The 19,009-nt window shown below is 49.6% G+C and overlaps 1 protein-coding gene across 1 annotated transcript in view; it reads left to right on the top strand.

The window, feature by feature from the left end:
- The window catches only part of stx1b (syntaxin 1B), a 33,919-nt gene that overhangs the window by 8,424 nt on the left and 6,486 nt on the right, over positions 1-19,009 (top strand). Inside the window, exons 2-5 of the mRNA XM_084677507.1 lie at positions 8,889-8,963; positions 11,706-11,805; positions 15,707-15,781; positions 18,482-18,555. Of these exons, the coding sequence (XP_084533633.1) occupies positions 8,889-8,963; positions 11,706-11,805; positions 15,707-15,781; positions 18,482-18,555 (324 nt within the window). The remainder of the gene's footprint in view (positions 1-8,888; positions 8,964-11,705; positions 11,806-15,706; positions 15,782-18,481; positions 18,556-19,009) is intronic.

The raw sequence follows: 19,009 nt of genomic DNA, 5'->3' as shown, positions 1-19,009 counted from the left end.
TTGTTGTTCCCTAATATTACTTCTGCTAATTGGATTCATGTGCTATTCAATCAATGAATACATTGATTTGAGAAGCTTTTCAAATTTAATGAATTCACAATTAGTTCCCACTCTATGCTTGATGTTTTTCTGTGCAAATAATCACTACTGTGTCAATGCTCCTCTCTGGTTTGATAGACTTGTTGTGAACAAGTTCATGGAGTTGTAGTCTTTAGCAGTCCCACATCTGGGAGTTGTAGTCCAGTCTTTAGCAGTCCCACATCTGGGAGTTGTAGTCCAGTCTGTCCCAGGGCCTGTGGCTGCTGCCTTCCAGGTTCAGCCCATTGCTCTCACATGCTGACCTTGTTTGTTACCTCACTGTAGATTCTCCCCTGAGTTCAGTCTGAGTCAGTCTGAGTCTTGCGTTCATTTCAGAGGATCCCTGCTCCGTTCTTCCTCCATTTTATCACAAGAAACTCACGCAGCCTCAGAATGTCGGTTGATAAAAATAAAAACATCAACATGGAGACTGAATAACAAAACTAACACGGTCCAACTGACAAACGTACAAACAAACAAACAAAACTCGTTATTGTCCTCCGGTCGGGAGAGGTTTTCCTGGATTGTCAGGGATGAGGTGGAAGGAGACTTGGCATCTTTGGATGTAGGCCAGCCTGTGTCCTCCTCCTCCCAGTACCTCAGCCTGTGTCCTCCTCCTCCCAGTACCTCAGCCTGTGTCCTCCTCCTCCCAGTACCTCAGCCTGTGTCCTCCTCCTCCCAGTACCTCAGCCTGTGTCCTCCTCCTCCCAGTACCTCAGCCTGTGTCCTCCTCCTTCCAGTACCTCAGCCTGTGTCCTCCTCCTCCCAGTACCTCAGCCTGTGTCCTCCTCCTCCCAGTACCTCAGCCTGTGTCCTCCTCCTCCCAGTACCTCAGCCTGTGTCCTCCTCCTCCCAGTACCTCAGCCTGTGTCCTCCTCCTCCCAGTACCTCAGCCTGTGTCCTCCTCCTCCCAGTACCTCAGCCTGTGTCCTCCTCCTTCCAGTACCTCAGCCTGTGTCCTCCTCCTCCCAGTACCTCAGCCTGTGTCCTCCTCCTCCAAGTACCTCAGCCTGTGTCCTCCTCCTCACAGTACCTCAGCCTGTGTCCTCCTCCTCCCAGTACCTCGGCTCGTGCTCTTCCCCAGGCACCTGTGGGGAGGCCATGTTGTGGAACACGAGAAGTTGTTAAGATGCTGAGTGATAGCAGCAGGTCCCTCGTTGTGAAAAGTGTTTCTTCCTGATCGTCCTGGTCCCTCTGTGCGAAGATCTCGACAACCCTCCATCCCTCCTTCCCTCCATCTCTCCATCCCTCCTTCCCTCCATCTCTCCTCCTTCCCTCCTACATCCCTCCATCCCTCCATCTCTCCATCTCTCCATCCTTCCCTCCATCTCTCCTCCATCTCTCCTCCATCCCTCCATCCCTCCATCCCTCCATCCCTCCATCTCTCCATCTCTCCATCCTTCCCTCCATCTCTCCTCCATCTCTCCTCCATCCATCCTTCCCTCCTTCCCTCCATCTCTCCTCCTTACCTCCTACATCACTCCATTCATTCATCCCTCCTTCCCTCCATCCCTCCATCCCTCCACCCCTCCATCCCTCCATCCCTCCATTTCTCCATCTCTCCATCTCTCCATCCTTCCCTCCATCTCTCCTCCATCTCTCCTCCATCCATCCTTCCCTCCTTCCCTCCATCTCTCCTCCTTCCCTCCTACATCACTCCATTCATTCATCCCTCCTTCCCTCCATTCTTCCATCCCTCTCTCCATCCCTAGAGGTCACCAGGATGAGTTGAGGGTTGGATGATGCCTGTCCAATCGCACAGATGGACCTATGGGGAGTGCAAGATGCATGTGGCATTAATATTCAGCCCCGCACCTGAGGTCATCCAGCCTTATATAACTCTGGCTGACAGGGAGCTGAAAGGGGGGGTTGTGATGGAGGGGTGGAGAGGTGGGTACAGTGATGATCCAGGAGATGGATCGTCATTCCTGTCCTCACATGAAAATTAGAACACATTTTTTATTTTCTTCTTTTTTTCTTCTTTTTTTTTGAGATGGTAACAGATGCTGTTTAACCCACATTCTCTGTGGTAGCTACAACCGCTCTCCCCTCCCCCACAAGCTCTCTCCCTCTCTCTCTCTCTCTCTCTCTCTCTCTCTCTCTCTCTCTCTCTCCCTCTCTCTCACTCTCCTCCCCTCCCCCACCCTCTCTCTTCCTCCTCCTCTGTCCCCTCCCCCACAGCCTCTCCTCTCTCTTGACCCCTCCTCCTCTCCCCTCCCTCCCTCCTCCTCTCCCCTCCTTCCCTCTCCTCGCTGCAGGGCTGAAACAGTCAGAGTGCAGTCAGTCAAATTAATCAGATTAATATGCACACAAACACACAGATATACACATATGTGTACTCATTCTCACTAACAGGCATGCTTTGCCTCGTACAGAGAGCGAGAGTGTTAAGTGAGCCAGCGGATGAAGCTCCCCTGTAGCGTCTCCCGCTCAGGATGACACGCCGGGCTCCTGTGAGCTCTGCCGGGCGCGCGGACGATCCTGTCGCGTCACAGGTCCTGGAGGATGAGCTGCCGTTGACAGGGGCATCAGAAGCTGGTTGCCCCAAAGCAGGACGGGATGGAATCACGTCACACATTAGAACACAAGGCAGTCGAATCCAGTCGAAGAGAGATTGCCTGCCTTCGACGCAGTCCTCGACTGCTAGTGGGAATCCGGGAGTGTGTGGGGTGGTTGACTGTGGACGGTGTCCAAACAGCATGCTCCTGGTTTTCCTGCTCATAAGGAAGGTTGAGACCTCGGAGCTGAGGGTTTGCGCTGGCGTGGTCGACTGTCATCTGTAGTGTAGGAAGCGATCAATAATGGATGGGATGGGCTTCCATGCAAGGTGTGGGTTTATGAATTATGTTGGTTAACTGCGTACAGTATTTGTACTCGCAGTATGCATTTTTATGTCCTCTTTTTTAATATACACCCTCCCCACTCCATCCTCCCTCTCTCTCTCTCCCTCTCTCTATCTCTCTCTCTCTCTTTCAACATCCACACACACACACACACCGCCACATACATTCACACAAAGTGCCGAGAGGGATAATTCGTGTTGTATTTTACGTGGACATATTTACTGCAGAGCCAATGTCATGTCCTTTGCTTGGTCCAGCCCTCCGCGACCGCACCCTCGCACCTCCCTGCTCCTCCAGTCAAACAATATGACATGGAGTCGGCTCTCAATTCATGCAAAGCACCTGGTTACGTTGTCAACACGGTAGATGAATAAGCCACCGATTCAATATTTGCTCATTTCACAGCTAGAGAGAAGCTAGACTCAGCCGTTTTTTTATTTACAGAAGCTCGGAAACGGTTTTATTTTTTAACCTGTAATCGAATAACTAAAACTTAGGTTGAGACAATTACGGTGTAAGCTTAAATCGTTCTGTTCTAAACGTTCTGTTGTTCATCTTGGGTGTCAGTATTCTGACATGCTTGTGGTGTTACTATATGATGGCCATAAATTCCAACACACCTCAAACCGCAGTTACAATAAGGTGAAATACAGACACACAAACACACACTCTACTGTCGTTGTAGTGTTTACCTGCACCTGACTGTATGCACAGTATCTCAGTAACTAAATTGTGACATGCAGATTGTAGATTAGACCGCAGGCTGGATTCTTGGCAAGAATCTTCATAAATATACCATGACTGAAACGTTTTCCACTCTGAGAGAAAACTCTGTTCAGCTCCGAAGGCTGGAGCTTCCACTGTGCTACTCTGGCATGCATGAGGCCGGGCTGACTGCGCAGGGGTGAGTGGAACACACTCCACTCCTCATCTGGGTCACCCAGTCAACACCCAGTACCACAGCATCACTGCTTCACCCAGTCAACATCCAGTACCACAGCATCCCTGCTTCACCCAGTCAACACCCAGTACCACAGCATCCCTGCTTCACCCAGTCAACACCCAGTACCACAGCATCCCTGCTTCACCCAACCTGCGGCCGCCATGGGACTCACAGATCCCTGTTCTGATGTTGTTTGTGCAGACTTTGTTTACTACAGTTTTCAGCTGCGAGGGGGTGACTTTGAGATCGCTGTGCAGGATTGTGTTACCGTCCAGGATGCGGTGTGCTGCTGTGTCGCAGGCCAGGTGGAGGAGAGGGCTAAAGGGCTCGGAGCCACTGCAGGGTTCCCCTGGGAACACGGTCAAATGGTTCCCTCCAGAGACCGCCCAGTCCCAGACTCCCAGCCCGGCTGTTCTGCTGTCAGCCCAGCGCTGTCGAACGATGACTGACTGGGCCCTTTAAATTCAAACACACACACACACGTGGATATCACACTCATTCAGGGTGATCCGAAAGTCACTCATCAATGCACTGGATGGTATCTGGTCTCTGCTCAGTGTTTGAACGAATTGCAGTTATTTCAATCCTGACGCCCATGTATTTCCAAATCTTTTTGACCATTTCCGTGAGCAGTATAAATGACTCCAGCGAGAGTGTAGTTGCAGATGTGACTGCAGCGAAGCCTTCTGTCAGACCTCATCTACACCTTATCTAGGACCTCCAGACACGTCATCCTCTAACGTCAACACCACCCCCTCCCCACAGCCCCCCTCGGTGCCCAGATCAGCCACATCCCATGACAGGCACCGCTATACTCCTATTGCACCGCTTTCCCAGTTACCGTTGGCTGCTGTAAGGTCAAGGTTCCGTCTTTGTGGGGAGGTGTTGTGGAGGGGAGTTGGGGCGTCCTGGCCCAGTCACCCCCACCGCCCAGGAGGCTGGAGCGGGGAGCGGGGAGCGGGGAGCGGGCACCGGGCACCAGGCACCGAACACAACATGTTGGCAAGCTGAGGGTGGAGATGCTGCCATGGGCCCTGTGTGTGTGAGTGTGTGTGTGTGTGTGAGTGTGGGGGTGGGGATGGATGGAGGATGACGGAGGGGTGTGACTGTGTTGGTGTGTGTGTGTGTGGGGGTGGGGAGGGAGGGATGGAGGATGACGGAGGGGTGTGACTGTGTTGGTGTGTGTGTGTGTGTGTGTGGGGGTGGGGGTGGGGAGGGATGGAGGATGACGGAGGGGTACTGCTGAGTCTGGGTGGGGTTAGGAAACAGACAAATATAGCCTCTCTACTGCTGTACGGAACCATATAGCCTCTCTACTGCTGTACGGAACCATATAGCCTCTCTACTGCTGTACGGAACCATATAGCCTCTCTACTGCTGTACGGAACCATATAGCCTCTCTACTGCTGTACGGAACCCGACTGTGGCCCGGGAAATGCTGACAGGCGCTGAATGACCCGTGTTCTCTGTCGTTCAGCAGACAGATTCATCCCTGTTCAACAGCAGATTGTGTTCAATGACACTACTCATAATGTGCTTTATGAACAGGTGAGACCTCTTTTAACAGGTGAGACCTTCATATACAGTGTGGGTACACTTTGGTTGCACTGTAAAAACAAAACAAAAATAGCGCACTGTAAAGTGTTATCATATGGGGATAATATGGAGATGAAATCGCATGAGTTATTAGTTGAAGTAAACCGTTTTAGGAAAGGGAAGCTGGAGCAGTTGGTATTCACAGAATCACTAAAGCTACAGGCTGAAAGTTGACATGGATCCTTGCATGTTGTGTATGTGTTCCTCTCTGTTGTCATGGGAGCCAAACACACACAGACACACATGCACACGCACAAACACACTTGCATGCACACACACGATCTTGGACTGGTGTGAGGTGATTGCTCGCAAACAAATGTGTCTGCTTAAGCCAAGCTATTTAGGGAAATATTGATTCTCTAGCATGTAGCCAAGATACTCGCATGATACGAGGTGGTGGAAGGACTCGGAACAATAATAGGTATCACGAATAGTGAAACATGAGCTATTGGTCTGATAATGTAAAATATTTTCAGAATCATATTCTGGACGATTGCCTGATATGAATCTCAATGGTTATTCCCTTGGAGTCCCTTTTGAAAATGATTCCATCTGTAGTATTTTTAATCCACATGTAGGCTCCTTTTCATTTCCAATGCATCTCCACCGCTACACCTGTGCTTGTTTGTGTGGGTGTGAATCCTTTTGGCTGGTTAACAAGAAATTGCAGAGTTAATCCAGAATTAGGCTAGCGGTTACATTCGAGGATTTGAACTGTAATAAATCGTCTATACTGATTCCTGGTAGAACCTGGGGCGCCTTCAGTTCTGTGTGGCAGCAACCTGGGTGTTGATGCGCAGAACGCTGCTCGATTGGCTTTAGCTGTTGAATAATGCAGAGGAAATGGACAGAATATTTTACCTCAGGGGAGGAAGAGATCTGATTATCATCAGCACCGTCGGGAATACACGGATGGAACCGAGAAATGTTAAAGAGGAGAAGCTTCTGTGACGTTGTGAAAGTTTCCACTTCCAGAACTTTCAGCCGTTTCCCCTGCTACTTTGAGATCACAGAATCACAGTCATGTTTTTATTGTCATGTTTTGACAGTAATTTGAAGTCATCCATAAAACGTTAAGTAGGCACCGACCTAAACAACATTTACGGAGACACAAACCGTAGTGATCTAAGTCTACGTGCAGCCTTTCTCGACCCTGGTCCTCAGGGACCCCCTGTCCTGCACGTTTCTAGATGTTTCCCTGCTCCAACACACCTGATTCAAATGAATGGTCATAAGCAGACTTCTTCAGAGCTGGATAACGACCCCTTCATTTGAATCAGGTGTGTTGGAGCAGGGAAACATCTAGAACATGCAGGACAGGGGGGTCCCTGAGGACCAGGGTTGGGAACCCCTGGTGTAACACGCCCCCGGTACAGCACAGGCCTGCGACTGGGAGCCCCATGCTCAGTCCCACACATGCAGATGAGAGGCTGTTCCAGAACCATGGCCCCTGATGGGAACCCAGCGCAGTGTGACACCACACGGGCTCGCCAGACAGAGGGCCAAGCTTCCTGTGTCAGCGCCGCCGCTTGTTGACTCTGATTGAACATCGTACGGTTCTCTCGCTTGGATGTTCGCGTGGCTAAGCGAGACTGCTCCCCCTCTTAAGGCGACCCTGCCTCCGTCACACTGCACAGATGGAACAGAGGTTTTTTTTTTTTTTACATTTACATTTAGCAGACGTTCTTATCCAGAGCGACTTACAGTAAGTACAGGGACATTCTCCCCGAGGCAAGTAGGGTGAAGTGCCTTGCCCAAGGACACAACGTCATTTTTGTATGGCCGGGAATCGAACCAACAACCTTCTGATTACTAGCCCGACTCCTTAACCGCTCAGCCATCTGACCTTTTGGTTGCCCACAGAGTCCATGTGCAAGGCTTGTTGCACATAGAGCGTCCGTTTTATTTTCGCTGTGAGGGGGTGTTCAAAGATTCTCATTTGTGCACGAGAGGGAATTCTGTTAAGTAGCTAAAGCTCATCTTTCCAGGATAATACTCCTTTGAGATTATTCCATTTCACAAGCTCAAGCACGAACACTTTGCCTTTTGGCCAAAACCTTGTCTTTTGTCGTGTGAGCGGTGCGTCGGACGTCATCGAAATTGCGCGTGTGAACGTACGCTTCCACTGAGGTCTGACTGGGGCCGCTTCTCTCACGACAGACTGGCTGACTTGAGTGTGTCTTGGGGTCAGAGGGTGACAGGGGACACAGTCTGCGGCTGGAGGCTGGGGGGTGGAGCTGAAGTCTTGCCGCAGGGTCGGTAGGAACAGGGGTTAGGGGCGGTGGAGGCCAGGGACACAGTCTGCGGCCCTGGAGGCCGGGCAAAGAGAGGCTCACCAGCATCTGAAGGCACCTAAGGGTTAACTGTCCATTACCATCAGGACTGCCGCACTCCAGTCCCACACCCAGCGGTGCCTGAGTCTGCAGGCTGAGTTCCACCCTCCCCTCCCTCCTCCCTCCCTCCCTCCCTCCCCCTCTTCCCTCCCTCCCTCCCTCCGCTCTGCCCTGGCTGTCGGCTGACAGGATGCTGGAAGGAATGGGCTCTCGTCCCGTCTGGCCAGCAGACACGGCAGCAAGGACCGAACATACGAGCTTCATTCCCCCTGTGTGGCTGCCTGTTTGCCAACAGATGACAGCTCCATTTCTGCTCCTCCACGGCCTAGTTTGCGTGGAGAGACAATGAAATGGCAGTTTCGGACCTTTGTACGACCTCGGAGTTAGAAGCTTTGGCGATTGTTTATGATACTTGCATGAAATTCATGTTGTGTCATGGTCAGCACCGCAACAAGACCTCTATGGGTCTTCGTCACCGCAGACCAAACACAGTCATAACCCTTCCTTTCCACTGCCATTTATCTTCCTCTTTTACTCTCTCTTTATTACTTGCTGTCTCTATCTTTTTCTCTCTCTCCCCCTTTTTTACTCCCTCCCTCTTTCTCTCTCTCTCTCATTCTCCCTCTCTCTCTCCCTCTGTCTGGCTCTGTCTGTCTCTGTCTCTCTCTGTCTCTCTTTACTCTCTCCTGACCTTCCTCTGGTCAGTGATGGAGCGAGCGTCACTCCATGTCGTCGAGGGCCCGGTGTGTGTGTGTGACTTTGGGTTCGACCAGACGTTTTCTCCTGGGTCACTCCCCATCCATCACCCAGTGTGACCACCGACAGCCCCAGCACCGCAACCACCCCATGTTCCGATCCAAACTCAATCTCCACCCCACCCTCCCCCATTCTCCACACGAGTATGATATACAACAACCCTTCTGTCTGCCACCCCCTCTTACCTAAACATCCCGTCACCGTGTGTAGACGTTGCTGTGTTATCTGGAGTGTACACAGGACGCCATGTTGAGACAGCGTGTACACAGAGTTCAACCGTAACCAGGGTGATGTGTGGGCAGAGTTTAACGCTGTCCCCCTCTCTCCTTCCTGCTCCAGGCCAAGGACAGCGATGACGATGAGGAGGTTGTCCAGGTGGACCGAGATCACTTCATGGATGAGTTCTTTGAGCAGGTGAGTGAGACCACGTCTGGGAACGACAGTGACTTTCATAACAGTGACCTTAACAGCTGCTGATGACGTATAGCTTGAGGATATGAACTGCGAGCTTAATGAGCTTTAAGCATTTCAACGCGCAGCCTTCGTTCCCTGGTTACAACAGTTATTACAGGATGCGGCACAGGTTTAAGAACAACTTACCACACAGGAAACACGCTTTCCATTAAATCAACCAGTTTATTGGCAAATTATTACAAATGCAGTGTTACATTTCAGATGACCTTCAGCAGCCAGACAGTAACCTCCCAGTGGGCAGAAACTTCAGTCCAGCTAGCATCTGACTGTGTTCCACTGTGTGTCAGTGTATTAGCATCACAGACAAGTATTTTTGGAGCGGTTTGGGAGGATTGAACCAGAGGATGTCACTGTAACTGCCCTAGTGCTCGTGCCCATGTACCAAGGACATGTGCTATGAGGCAAAGGGGAGGAGCCATGCATGCAAATAGAGCAGAACCCTGTTTGGTGTGTTCTAACAGGGGAAATGCTAGTGATTTGCATACTAATTGTTAAACCGGTAGCGGGCATGTTAATGAGAGAATGTGCGTGTGTGTATGTGTGATGCAAGAGAGAGAGAGAGAGAGAGAGAGAGAGAGAGAGAGAGAGAAAGAGAGTGAGAGAGAGTAAAAGAGATAGTGAGAGAGAGAGCGTGTGTGTGTGTGTCTGTTGCGGGGGGGGGGGGGGGGGGCGTAACAGCGTCCGAGTCCTTCCCCTAGGTTTCTCGTGTTTTTGTCCAGAGCACCAGAGACGTTGACCTTTCTCTCCTCTCTCCCGAATGCCGTGAGACTGCAGTGCCTCCGTGCTGTCAGCAGTGGAGGCTGTAGACTGTGGAGATGCATACTGTTCATGTTGACCTCCCGCTGCCTCGGCCCACCTTGCAACACTCACCATGTCTCACACCAAAGAACCTGTTTCACACAAGAAGCCACGTCATCGACTAGACTTCTTTAATCTTTGCTGTTGAAGGAGAGTTTTAGTGTACACGACTTATGTAATAGCTTTTTATGGACCCGATTAGACTCTATTGGTTGTCAGTGCAGCAATGGACAGACTAACTGTCCCCAATATTGGTGTTGAATTGCCTTTCAATCAACCGTTGCAGATGAGAAACCAAGTGAGCCCTCTCTCTGGCCAATCAATGTTTTGGTTTTTTTTGGTTTCACAGCACGATCACGAGGCAGGAGAGTGAATCAGCGGGTTTTAAGACCCGGGAGGGTTGTAATTCTAAACACCTGCCCTGCAAGGCTGCTGGGTAGTGTAGTCGTTAAACCAGGCTTAGCTGTACTCTTCTCCACCTTCAGAGCTGGCCTCAACACAACTTGCTCAACTTGTGTCAAGAGCACAGGAGGAAATCTGTATTTTTTTTGCAAACCAAGCCTAGCAGGAATCCGGAAGGTGGATTAGATGAGCTTGGGCACAGCTTGTTTTTGGTTTTAAGTGTAATAGTCACTGGAAACCGGCCTGGCTTATGCAGAAGTATTCACACAGTCACACTGTGGAGCGGTCTGCCGTGTCTGTATCAGGATGTGGCTTCTGGACCCTGGATAGGAGAGGGGAAGAAGTGCTGAGGGAGGCCTCCTGCCACCACAGGCAGGGACCTGGGATTCAGAGCGCAGCAGCAGAGAGAATATCTGCTGTTGTCTGCAAATAACACAAAAGCAGAGTTGCCAGCTAAAATACTCCAACACAGTCTTTTCCCTGAAATGTCCCCATATCCACAATACAGCACACGTGGAGCCAGAGATAAGGAAACATTAGATTAGAAAACACTTTTTATTCATCTCCAGGTGGGGAAGGAGCTAAGATAAAGAGGTTCCCAGATGCACAGATACACCCTGCAAGACACTTTCCTCTATCACAGAACCGTACAGAACGATGCTCAGAATGATGCCAAAATGAAAGATTCCACGTTTGCTCAACACAACCAGGACCATCCCAGGTTCTCGTGTACAACCAGGAGAACGCAGCGCTGGAGGTCATTATCATGAGCAGTCGACAGCAGACACAGCGCTGGCCTGAGGGCTGAGATCCCAGGGTGCTCTCTGTCAGTCAATCATCCCATACAGCCAATCCACTGGCTCCTCCTGCCTGCCAATCCACTGGCTCCTCCTGCCAGCCAATCCACTGGCTCCTCCTGCCAGCCAATCCACTGGCTCCTCCTGCCCTCCTGCCAGCCAATGACTCAGCATCTGACTCCCTGGCTGCAGCAGGGTCAGTAGGCCTTGTTTCTCCCACACAACAGAACCTATACTGTGTCAGTGAGGAGAGCTCAGGTCCAGATGAGACAAAAGCTTCCAATGTCCAATTATGAAGATGAAACAGGAAACAGGAAATGCTTGTTATCGGTTCTGGCTTCCACAGTTTATGTCAATCAGTTGAAACTTGGATCAAATCAAATCAAATGTATTTGTGTAGCCTGCTTCGCAAGCAATGTCAGAGGGCTTCACATACACCCATAGAACTGCCCCTCAGCCATCTTAAACCCTCAAGAATATAGAACATACACCCCCCTGCCACGCACACACACACACACACGCACGCACGCACACACACACACACGCACACGCGCACACGCACACGCACACGCACACACACACACGCACACACACACACACACACACACACACACACACACACACACACACACACACACACAGGGTATCCAGCAGGTGAGCTAATACACTGATGTTTCCTGTGCAGGTGGAAGAGATCCGGGGCTGTATAGAGAAGCTGTCAGAGGATGTGGAACAGGTTAAGAAGCAGCACAGCGCCATCTTGGCAGCGCCCAATCCTGACGAAAGTAAGTCCCGGCCAATCGCACGCTCTCCCTTGGTCCACGCACACAACTTAACACATGCCATCATCTATAGAACTGACCCAGTTATTATTATTAGCTCACACAGTGGAGTTTAATTTGCAGTTTTGCTTTCCATCTGTGTGATAGCGCCAACTGCCGTAGCTAAACAACAACAAGAACGTATTGCTACTCAGATATACCATGTTAGGGTTAGGTACAAAAATACAAACAGGGTCTTAAACTCTCAAATGTGAAAAAGTCATTTGGAACCGTAGAACAGAAACCTAGAACTGAATTGAAACGGTGCGTTGGTGTGTATGTCATACATGAACATGTATTTACGTAAATAAAGAAGATGATGTATGATCCTGTATTGGCCGCTAAAATAAGTCAACATGTAGTTATCACTATTGAGCAGCATCGATGCTCCATAAACGTTTAACAAGCTTTAATGATGAAACTACAATATTTTCTTGAATAGTAAATGATGGTCCTCTGCGTTTTTTTCCCACCAAATTAGAAAAATCTAATCATATTGCGCTGTAACTACAGCTTCTAAAATCGGACTACGCTTCACATTGCAAAACCAAAACTGACCTCGTCTAGAGGAAAACCATGAAAGAGAAAGACAGAGATTTTATCCAGAAAATGGCTTCTTTATATGGTCTGCTTTGTGAGATGAGATGTCCCTTTCTGTGACCTAGACTGCATGTGACTCAACTGGATTGAGCTAACCTCTCAGGGCTAACACCAGGGCCTCAGACGTCTTTTATGCCTAGCTCTAGCTTCAGTCAGACAGGCGCTAGTCTGGGTCGATTCACCCTGTATGGCACTGTCCCCCATCACGGAATCATCCAGAATTTTGCTCCGTTTCACGTGCACCGGATTATGCATGCAGCGCCAGCCTCGCATTGTGTTTGCATGCTATTTCCGCCTTATGATTTCAACATTTTATATGTGGTGTTCTGCACGTTCATGTCCTATGTTATGTGGTCCATTTATGAGAATGCTGTTTTTTCTTCTTCTTTTGTGTTTTTCCTTCTTGTCTTTACACCCTTCGTCTTTCCATGCATGCCTCATGAAGAAGTCGCCTCAGCGGACTAGTTATTGGCGATGAGTGTTCGTGAGTGAGTTAAGTGGTTACTGGTTAACTGGTAGTTAACCAGTACTTGTCCTGTGCTGTGTATTGTTGATGTCTGGTTTTAATTTGTTTGATATATTACTTCTTCATATAATGAAATTTGAAGTCATATTCTGTTCATAACATTCAATTAATTATTGAACTAGTGTAGCACTCAGTGTGAATTGTTCCTTGATATATTTAAAACATCTGGATGCTCTGTAGAACAATTTAAAATGCATCCTAATGTACATTATTGAATAATGCATGCTGGGACATGTAGGCTACTATGCGGACGCACGCCTACGAGCATCCGTCAGAACCAACTTTGCAGACGGTGGTTATTCAGCTTCTACTAAGCTATTTTGTAATGAATTGTGAATGGTGCCGTCTATAATCAGAGTAGATTTAGCAAAGGGACAACAAAGAAACGTTCTTCTCTCTCTTTATCTTTTCTCTCTCTTTCTCTCTATTTATGTTGCTCTCTTTTTCTATTATCTCTGTCTTTCTCTATTATCTCTCTCTTTCTCTCCCTTTCTCTCTCTCTTGACTCCTTTCCCAACGTTGTCCTTACAGCATAAAAATAAATACATGGAAATCCTGACAATGCCCTATAAAAGTGAAGGTTATACAGAAATCAATCCTCACATTAGTCCGGACAGTGTCAACTGGACAACCCCAACTTCAACAGCTGAACTCAATCAATACATCCCTGGCTCAGAGGACGTCTTACGGGGCCGCAGCCCAGATCTACTGTCGAAGCTCTTTGTAGGTTTATCTGACGCATGATTGTTTACGTAGCTACCCGAGTGGGGAGGTATTAGTCTCAAAAAGCCCAAATCTATAAACTAAGCCTGGAGAACTCCAGTAGAGAGAAGTGTGCAGGCGTGTTAAAGGGGCGCTGACTACCCAGGGCCGCAGTGGGGGGATGGGCCCTCCAAAAGCTTTGAATTAAAAGGTGTTAAATTAAAAAAACAGACATAACCAAAATGGGGATGGGTCCAAACATCTCTGAGTGTGTGTAGAGTCATGGCAGGTGTGTTAAGAGATCCAGCTGCAGGTGCCGCTCCCGGACGGCAGTATTGACCCGTGCAGAGGTGTCGCTGTGTGCAAATATGAGTTGCCAGTTCAGTGACATAGGACACGTCTTGTTTTGGGAGAATCGATGAACAGACACAATGCAGAAGCCCGATGTCGGCACAGGACACCTTTAATATACTCACGGTGAGACTTCCTGTTAAAACAGGACACACATAACGCTGTTAACCTGTTAAATACCAGACACAACTCAATACTGTCTGGTCTGTTTGTTGATAACAGCTAGCTAGGAATTATACTGAATTAGCCTCGTAATTACATGTTGATTAGCACTAATTGGCTCTAGACATACACCCATCACATGTACCCAAATGAAAAAGGCTTCAGTGCTGATTCAGTACTCAACTGTGATGTCTGTAATTTAATATCCTAATGTGTGGATAAAATTAGAAGATGATGATATGTTTGTTTCTGTGTGCGTGTCATTTCTCAAGTGTCTGTCGTAGGTGTGTTTTGATTCGTTCAAGTTGAGCCATTTGTAACAAGTACAGACATACAGGCCATTGCACTTGTCGGGTCCTGTTCCTCTTGACTATCTTTGTCCACCTATCCTAGTCTTAACCTTATATATACATATCTCTGTCCACCTATCCTAGTCTTAACCTTATATATACATATCTCTGTCCACCTATCCTAACCCTAACCCTATATATACATATCTCTGTCCACCTATCCTAGTCTTAACCCAATATGAGCTGCTATACTTATCAACAATAACAACACTAAATAACAAGGTAAGAATTAGAAAAATTGAATCGACCATCCAACCTTTTTATATCGTCTTATATACAATTCACCAAGACTATTAATTGGGACTGTTGGTAAAACTCTGCCAGGAAACGTCGTTAAATGTGGACTGTTTCTGTCGGTTGATCCCCTGAGTCCTGGATGTCGGTAGATCTCAGCCAAGCAGCTACCGATCCTCTCTTTAGATTTAGAGGCGCCAACACCCTCAATCTGTAGATCAGACCAAACTTCTGCTCATCTATGAAAACACATTTTCTTTACCAAACGGTCGTCCTGCCAAGTTACAACATGGAGAAAAATCTAGTGATAAACTCATTAGACAGATGTGACATCAGGTGGACACATTTAATTGGTCGTCATTTAACCAATTATGCTTATGGTTTTGTGTTACTAGCTAGCTACATGTTGTCCGGTACATGTTGTCAGTGGTCTGCAACACAGACACTAGATGAACTAGATAGAACCATGGGGGGCTTGTAGAGGAGGGAGGGAGAGGAGGCAAGGAGGGAGGGAGAAGAGGCAGGGAGGGAGGAGTGATAGAGGGAACAAGGGGGCGAAGGATGGAGAGGAGGATGAAGAAAAGATTAAGTGAGTGTGTGGGAGGGGGAGAGAAAGAGAGGGAGAGGGAGAAAGAAAGAAAGGGCTGAGCTGGTCTCACTGACTGAATGGCACTGCAGCGGTCATAAATCAGTACAAGCACTGCAGCTGAACCACACACACACACATCCACCATTCACACACACACACACACACACACAGATATGTGCACACTTACATGCATGGATGCACGGTGAAGCAATGACACACCTCCCTCCACACATGCATTACACAAGCATTCTCAGTGCTTCCTTCTGACTCACAGCCAGTCCCACACATCTCCCCAGATGGGTTTTTCATTCTGCGTCTCATCCTGTTCTCCCCTCTCTTTCCGTTCCGCAGAAACCAAGCAGGAACTGGAGGACCTCACAGCTGACATCAAGAAGACAGCCAATAAAGTCCGCTCAAAATTAAAAGGTAAATATGAAGGTCGAGCGACTCTGAAGGGGGTAGGACACGCCCTGTGTGAACCAGGGAGGTCCTGCGTGACTCAGGTTTCACAACAACACCGACGGCTGACTTGACAGAAAGCAAACAAAACAGAACGGCGGACGGCGTTAACCGCGTGCTAAATCAGAGACCGTCTTCATCCCTCCGTCACCCAGGATTCCTCGTGATTCCCATCGCCGAGATCACAGACGACGATTTAAAATCCACACCGTGTTTAAAGAACTCGTGACCAGTTCCAGATCTAAGGCAGTAGTGGAGTCAAGCGAGGTCAGCGCCTCGCTATCTCAGGGTTTTATTTTTAATGAGAGGAGAATGAGGGCTGGGAGCCAGAGGGGAACAGCTGAACGGTAGCACCATCAAGCCAGTCATTCAAGCTGTGTGCGTTCAAGGACATAGCTGCTTTAATGTAGAGCCCAAGGTTTATCTATACAGGGGTTCCACCCAGAATTCTACTGCACATGCTCACTGCACACACACAGAGACACACACAGACACACACACAGAGACACACAGACACACACACAGAGACACACATAGAGACACACAAACCTACACCGACACACACAAACCTACACTGACACACACAGACACAAACGCACAGACACACACTTACACACAGCGGGACTGGTAGGGCTGTCTGAGAATAGCTGCGATGGTAGCGATATGGCTATAATTGGAATCCCCACCAGGTCTATCTGTGATTGTCCTCTACAAACACCCAGCCGCCTCTCATGGTCTCTCCCCCCAGCAGAACTCGGGCTCTGCAGAAATTCCTCGTCGCCATCAGTCCTTCCTCTGGTATTGGACCGGAATCCTCCTGATCTGAGGAAGTTCCTCTCTCATGGGAGATTCATGGCACACAACGGAGGGGTTTGCCTGGGTCGGAGGAGAACAGATGAACCTTGAGTTCGTCGATCCTCGCACACGTCTGCCTGTCTCTCGAAGAGGGAAGCTCCCGTCTCCTGGTGTCGGTCTGCTTTAAGTGTGATCGCAGGAGGGGACGTCCGCGTTTTCTGCCGTTGGACGAGGTGGTCAGTTGCGACGCCCCAGGGTTAGGGTCAGGGTTTGGGTTGTGCTGTGAAAAACAAGCCACGTCACTGATGTCGCCCAGCTGTGACGCTAGCCCTTGCCCCCCCCCCCCTCCTCTCAGCATGTCAGGTCACATATCAGTGTACACCTCTAAATCCAACAATATGGTGCTAATATGCCCAGGCCTCACGTCTCACAGTAACACTCAGCCAACACAGCCCAAACTGAGCACAGACAAAATGGCGTCTGGACGGAGTCGGCTGGCATTTTAAACAAACGTCGACCGCACGTGCATTCCTCGCAGGCTACGTATCGTGGCTTATAGGATTGCCCAACATTTCCTTTTCCTTCCTTTAGTGGTTATGTGAATCGTAAAGGAGAACACAACCTTGTCCTCGTCAACACATCAGGCATTTGGTTTCTTCCTTCCCCCTCCACCAGACAGGGTGTTCCAGCAGTCATTTACATTCGTACATTTAGTCATTTAGCAGATGCTCTTATCCAGAGCGACTTACAGTAAGTACAGGGACATTCCCCTGAGGCAGGTCGGGTGAAGTGCCCAAGGACACGTCATTTTGCACGGCCGGGAATCGAACTGGCAACCTTCAGATTACCAGCCCGATTCCCTAACCGCTCAGCCACCTGACTCCCCCCCCAGACCTGATCACTGCCCTCCTACAGGGCTGGATGAGTTTCGACGTCCGCTGAGAGAGAGGTGAAGTCGTGCTTCAGACCACGCCGGGGAGCCCTTCCTCCCTCCCTGGTGTGATCAGCAGAGTCATCAGGAGGAGAGAGAGAGTCTGGGCCCAGAGCCAGAGCAGGGAGAGAGCCCTCAGGGACGGTCTGGAGATGGAAGGGAGACACGCGTACACACACTGTGCTATGTGGACCGTACTGTACAACTCCTACACATGTGAGAGAAGAGACACAGACATGCTTAGACATGCTGGATGTTGTGTACAGTATACAGTGCATTACAGTATAACTCCTATACAGTACTGTGCTAAAGTGTTTGGCGCAAATAATCATTTAAAAAAAGTTAAGCAAAAATCCTGAGACGCGGATATCTGCCGTGGTGTTGGTCTCCAGACAGGGCCGGCCATGAGCCTAACCCCACAGCTGAGGAACACAAACAAGCTGCGGCCTTCACAGAGACGCTTAGCTCCGTCGTCCTTCAGAGAGACGGATCAGAGGCCTGACATTTAGTCATTTAGCAGACGCTCTTATCCAGAGCGACTTACAATAAGTACAGGGACATTTCCCCGAAGCAAGTAGGGTGAAGTGCCTTTCCCAAGGACACAACGTCATTTGGCACGGCCAGAATCGACCTGACAACCTTCAGATAACCATCCCGATTCCCTAACTGCTCAGCCACCTGACTCCCTGACACTGAGACGCCAGGCAGCAGCTCTTTGTTGGGGCGAGGGTGATATGTGAAGGGGGTCTGCGGTTGTGTTGACAGCTCTCTCCAAGCCGGGAAACTCAAAAGGGAGCACCAGGTTGGGTGAGACTGTGCAGAGGAAGGTCTCTGTGCTGCAAGCTCAGTCACTGTGCAGAGGACAGCCTGGTCTCTGTGCTGCAGCAGGCTCGGTCACCTCTGTGGTCCTGACTGCGTCTGCTGTGTTTCCCCCCATGCAGCAATCGAGCAGAGCATCGAGCAGGAGGAGGGGCTGAATAGATCATCTGCAGACCTGCGGATCCGCAAGACACAGGTGAGCCCCGCCCACCACACACGAGCCCCGCCCACCACACACGAGCCCCGCCCACCACACACAAGCCCCGCCCACCACACGCGAGCCCCGCCCACCACACACAAGCCCCGCCCCCCACCACATCTGAGCCCCGCCCACCCCACGCAAGCCCCACCCACCACACCAGCACACCTGCCAGAACATGCAGCATTGACATACACTTAGGTTCTGTACCACAGAACAACGGACATCTATGTCCATATGTCCCACATCTAAATGTGTCAGGTAGCAGCAGAGCACCCCCCCCTCCCCCTGCCCCCCCCAACCCAGATGTCTCAGTCAGTCTGGATGGCCTCAGAGGAACTTGGTGCGCGGAGTTTTCACAAAGCTTTCTCGAGATTGAATAAAAAACGTGAATGAAAACCTCCTTGGAGTTCATTTCCATTAGGCGTGTCATGCTGCGCTTATTGAAAGC

Source organism: Hypomesus nipponensis, chromosome 17, assembly GCF_054491055.1.
Source record: "Hypomesus nipponensis isolate SF chromosome 17, ASM5449105v1, whole genome shotgun sequence".
Taxonomy (NCBI): domain Eukaryota; kingdom Metazoa; phylum Chordata; class Actinopteri; order Osmeriformes; family Osmeridae; genus Hypomesus; species Hypomesus nipponensis.
Note: the sequence above shows the minus strand (reverse complement) of the source record. Positions and strands in the feature narration are given on the sequence as shown.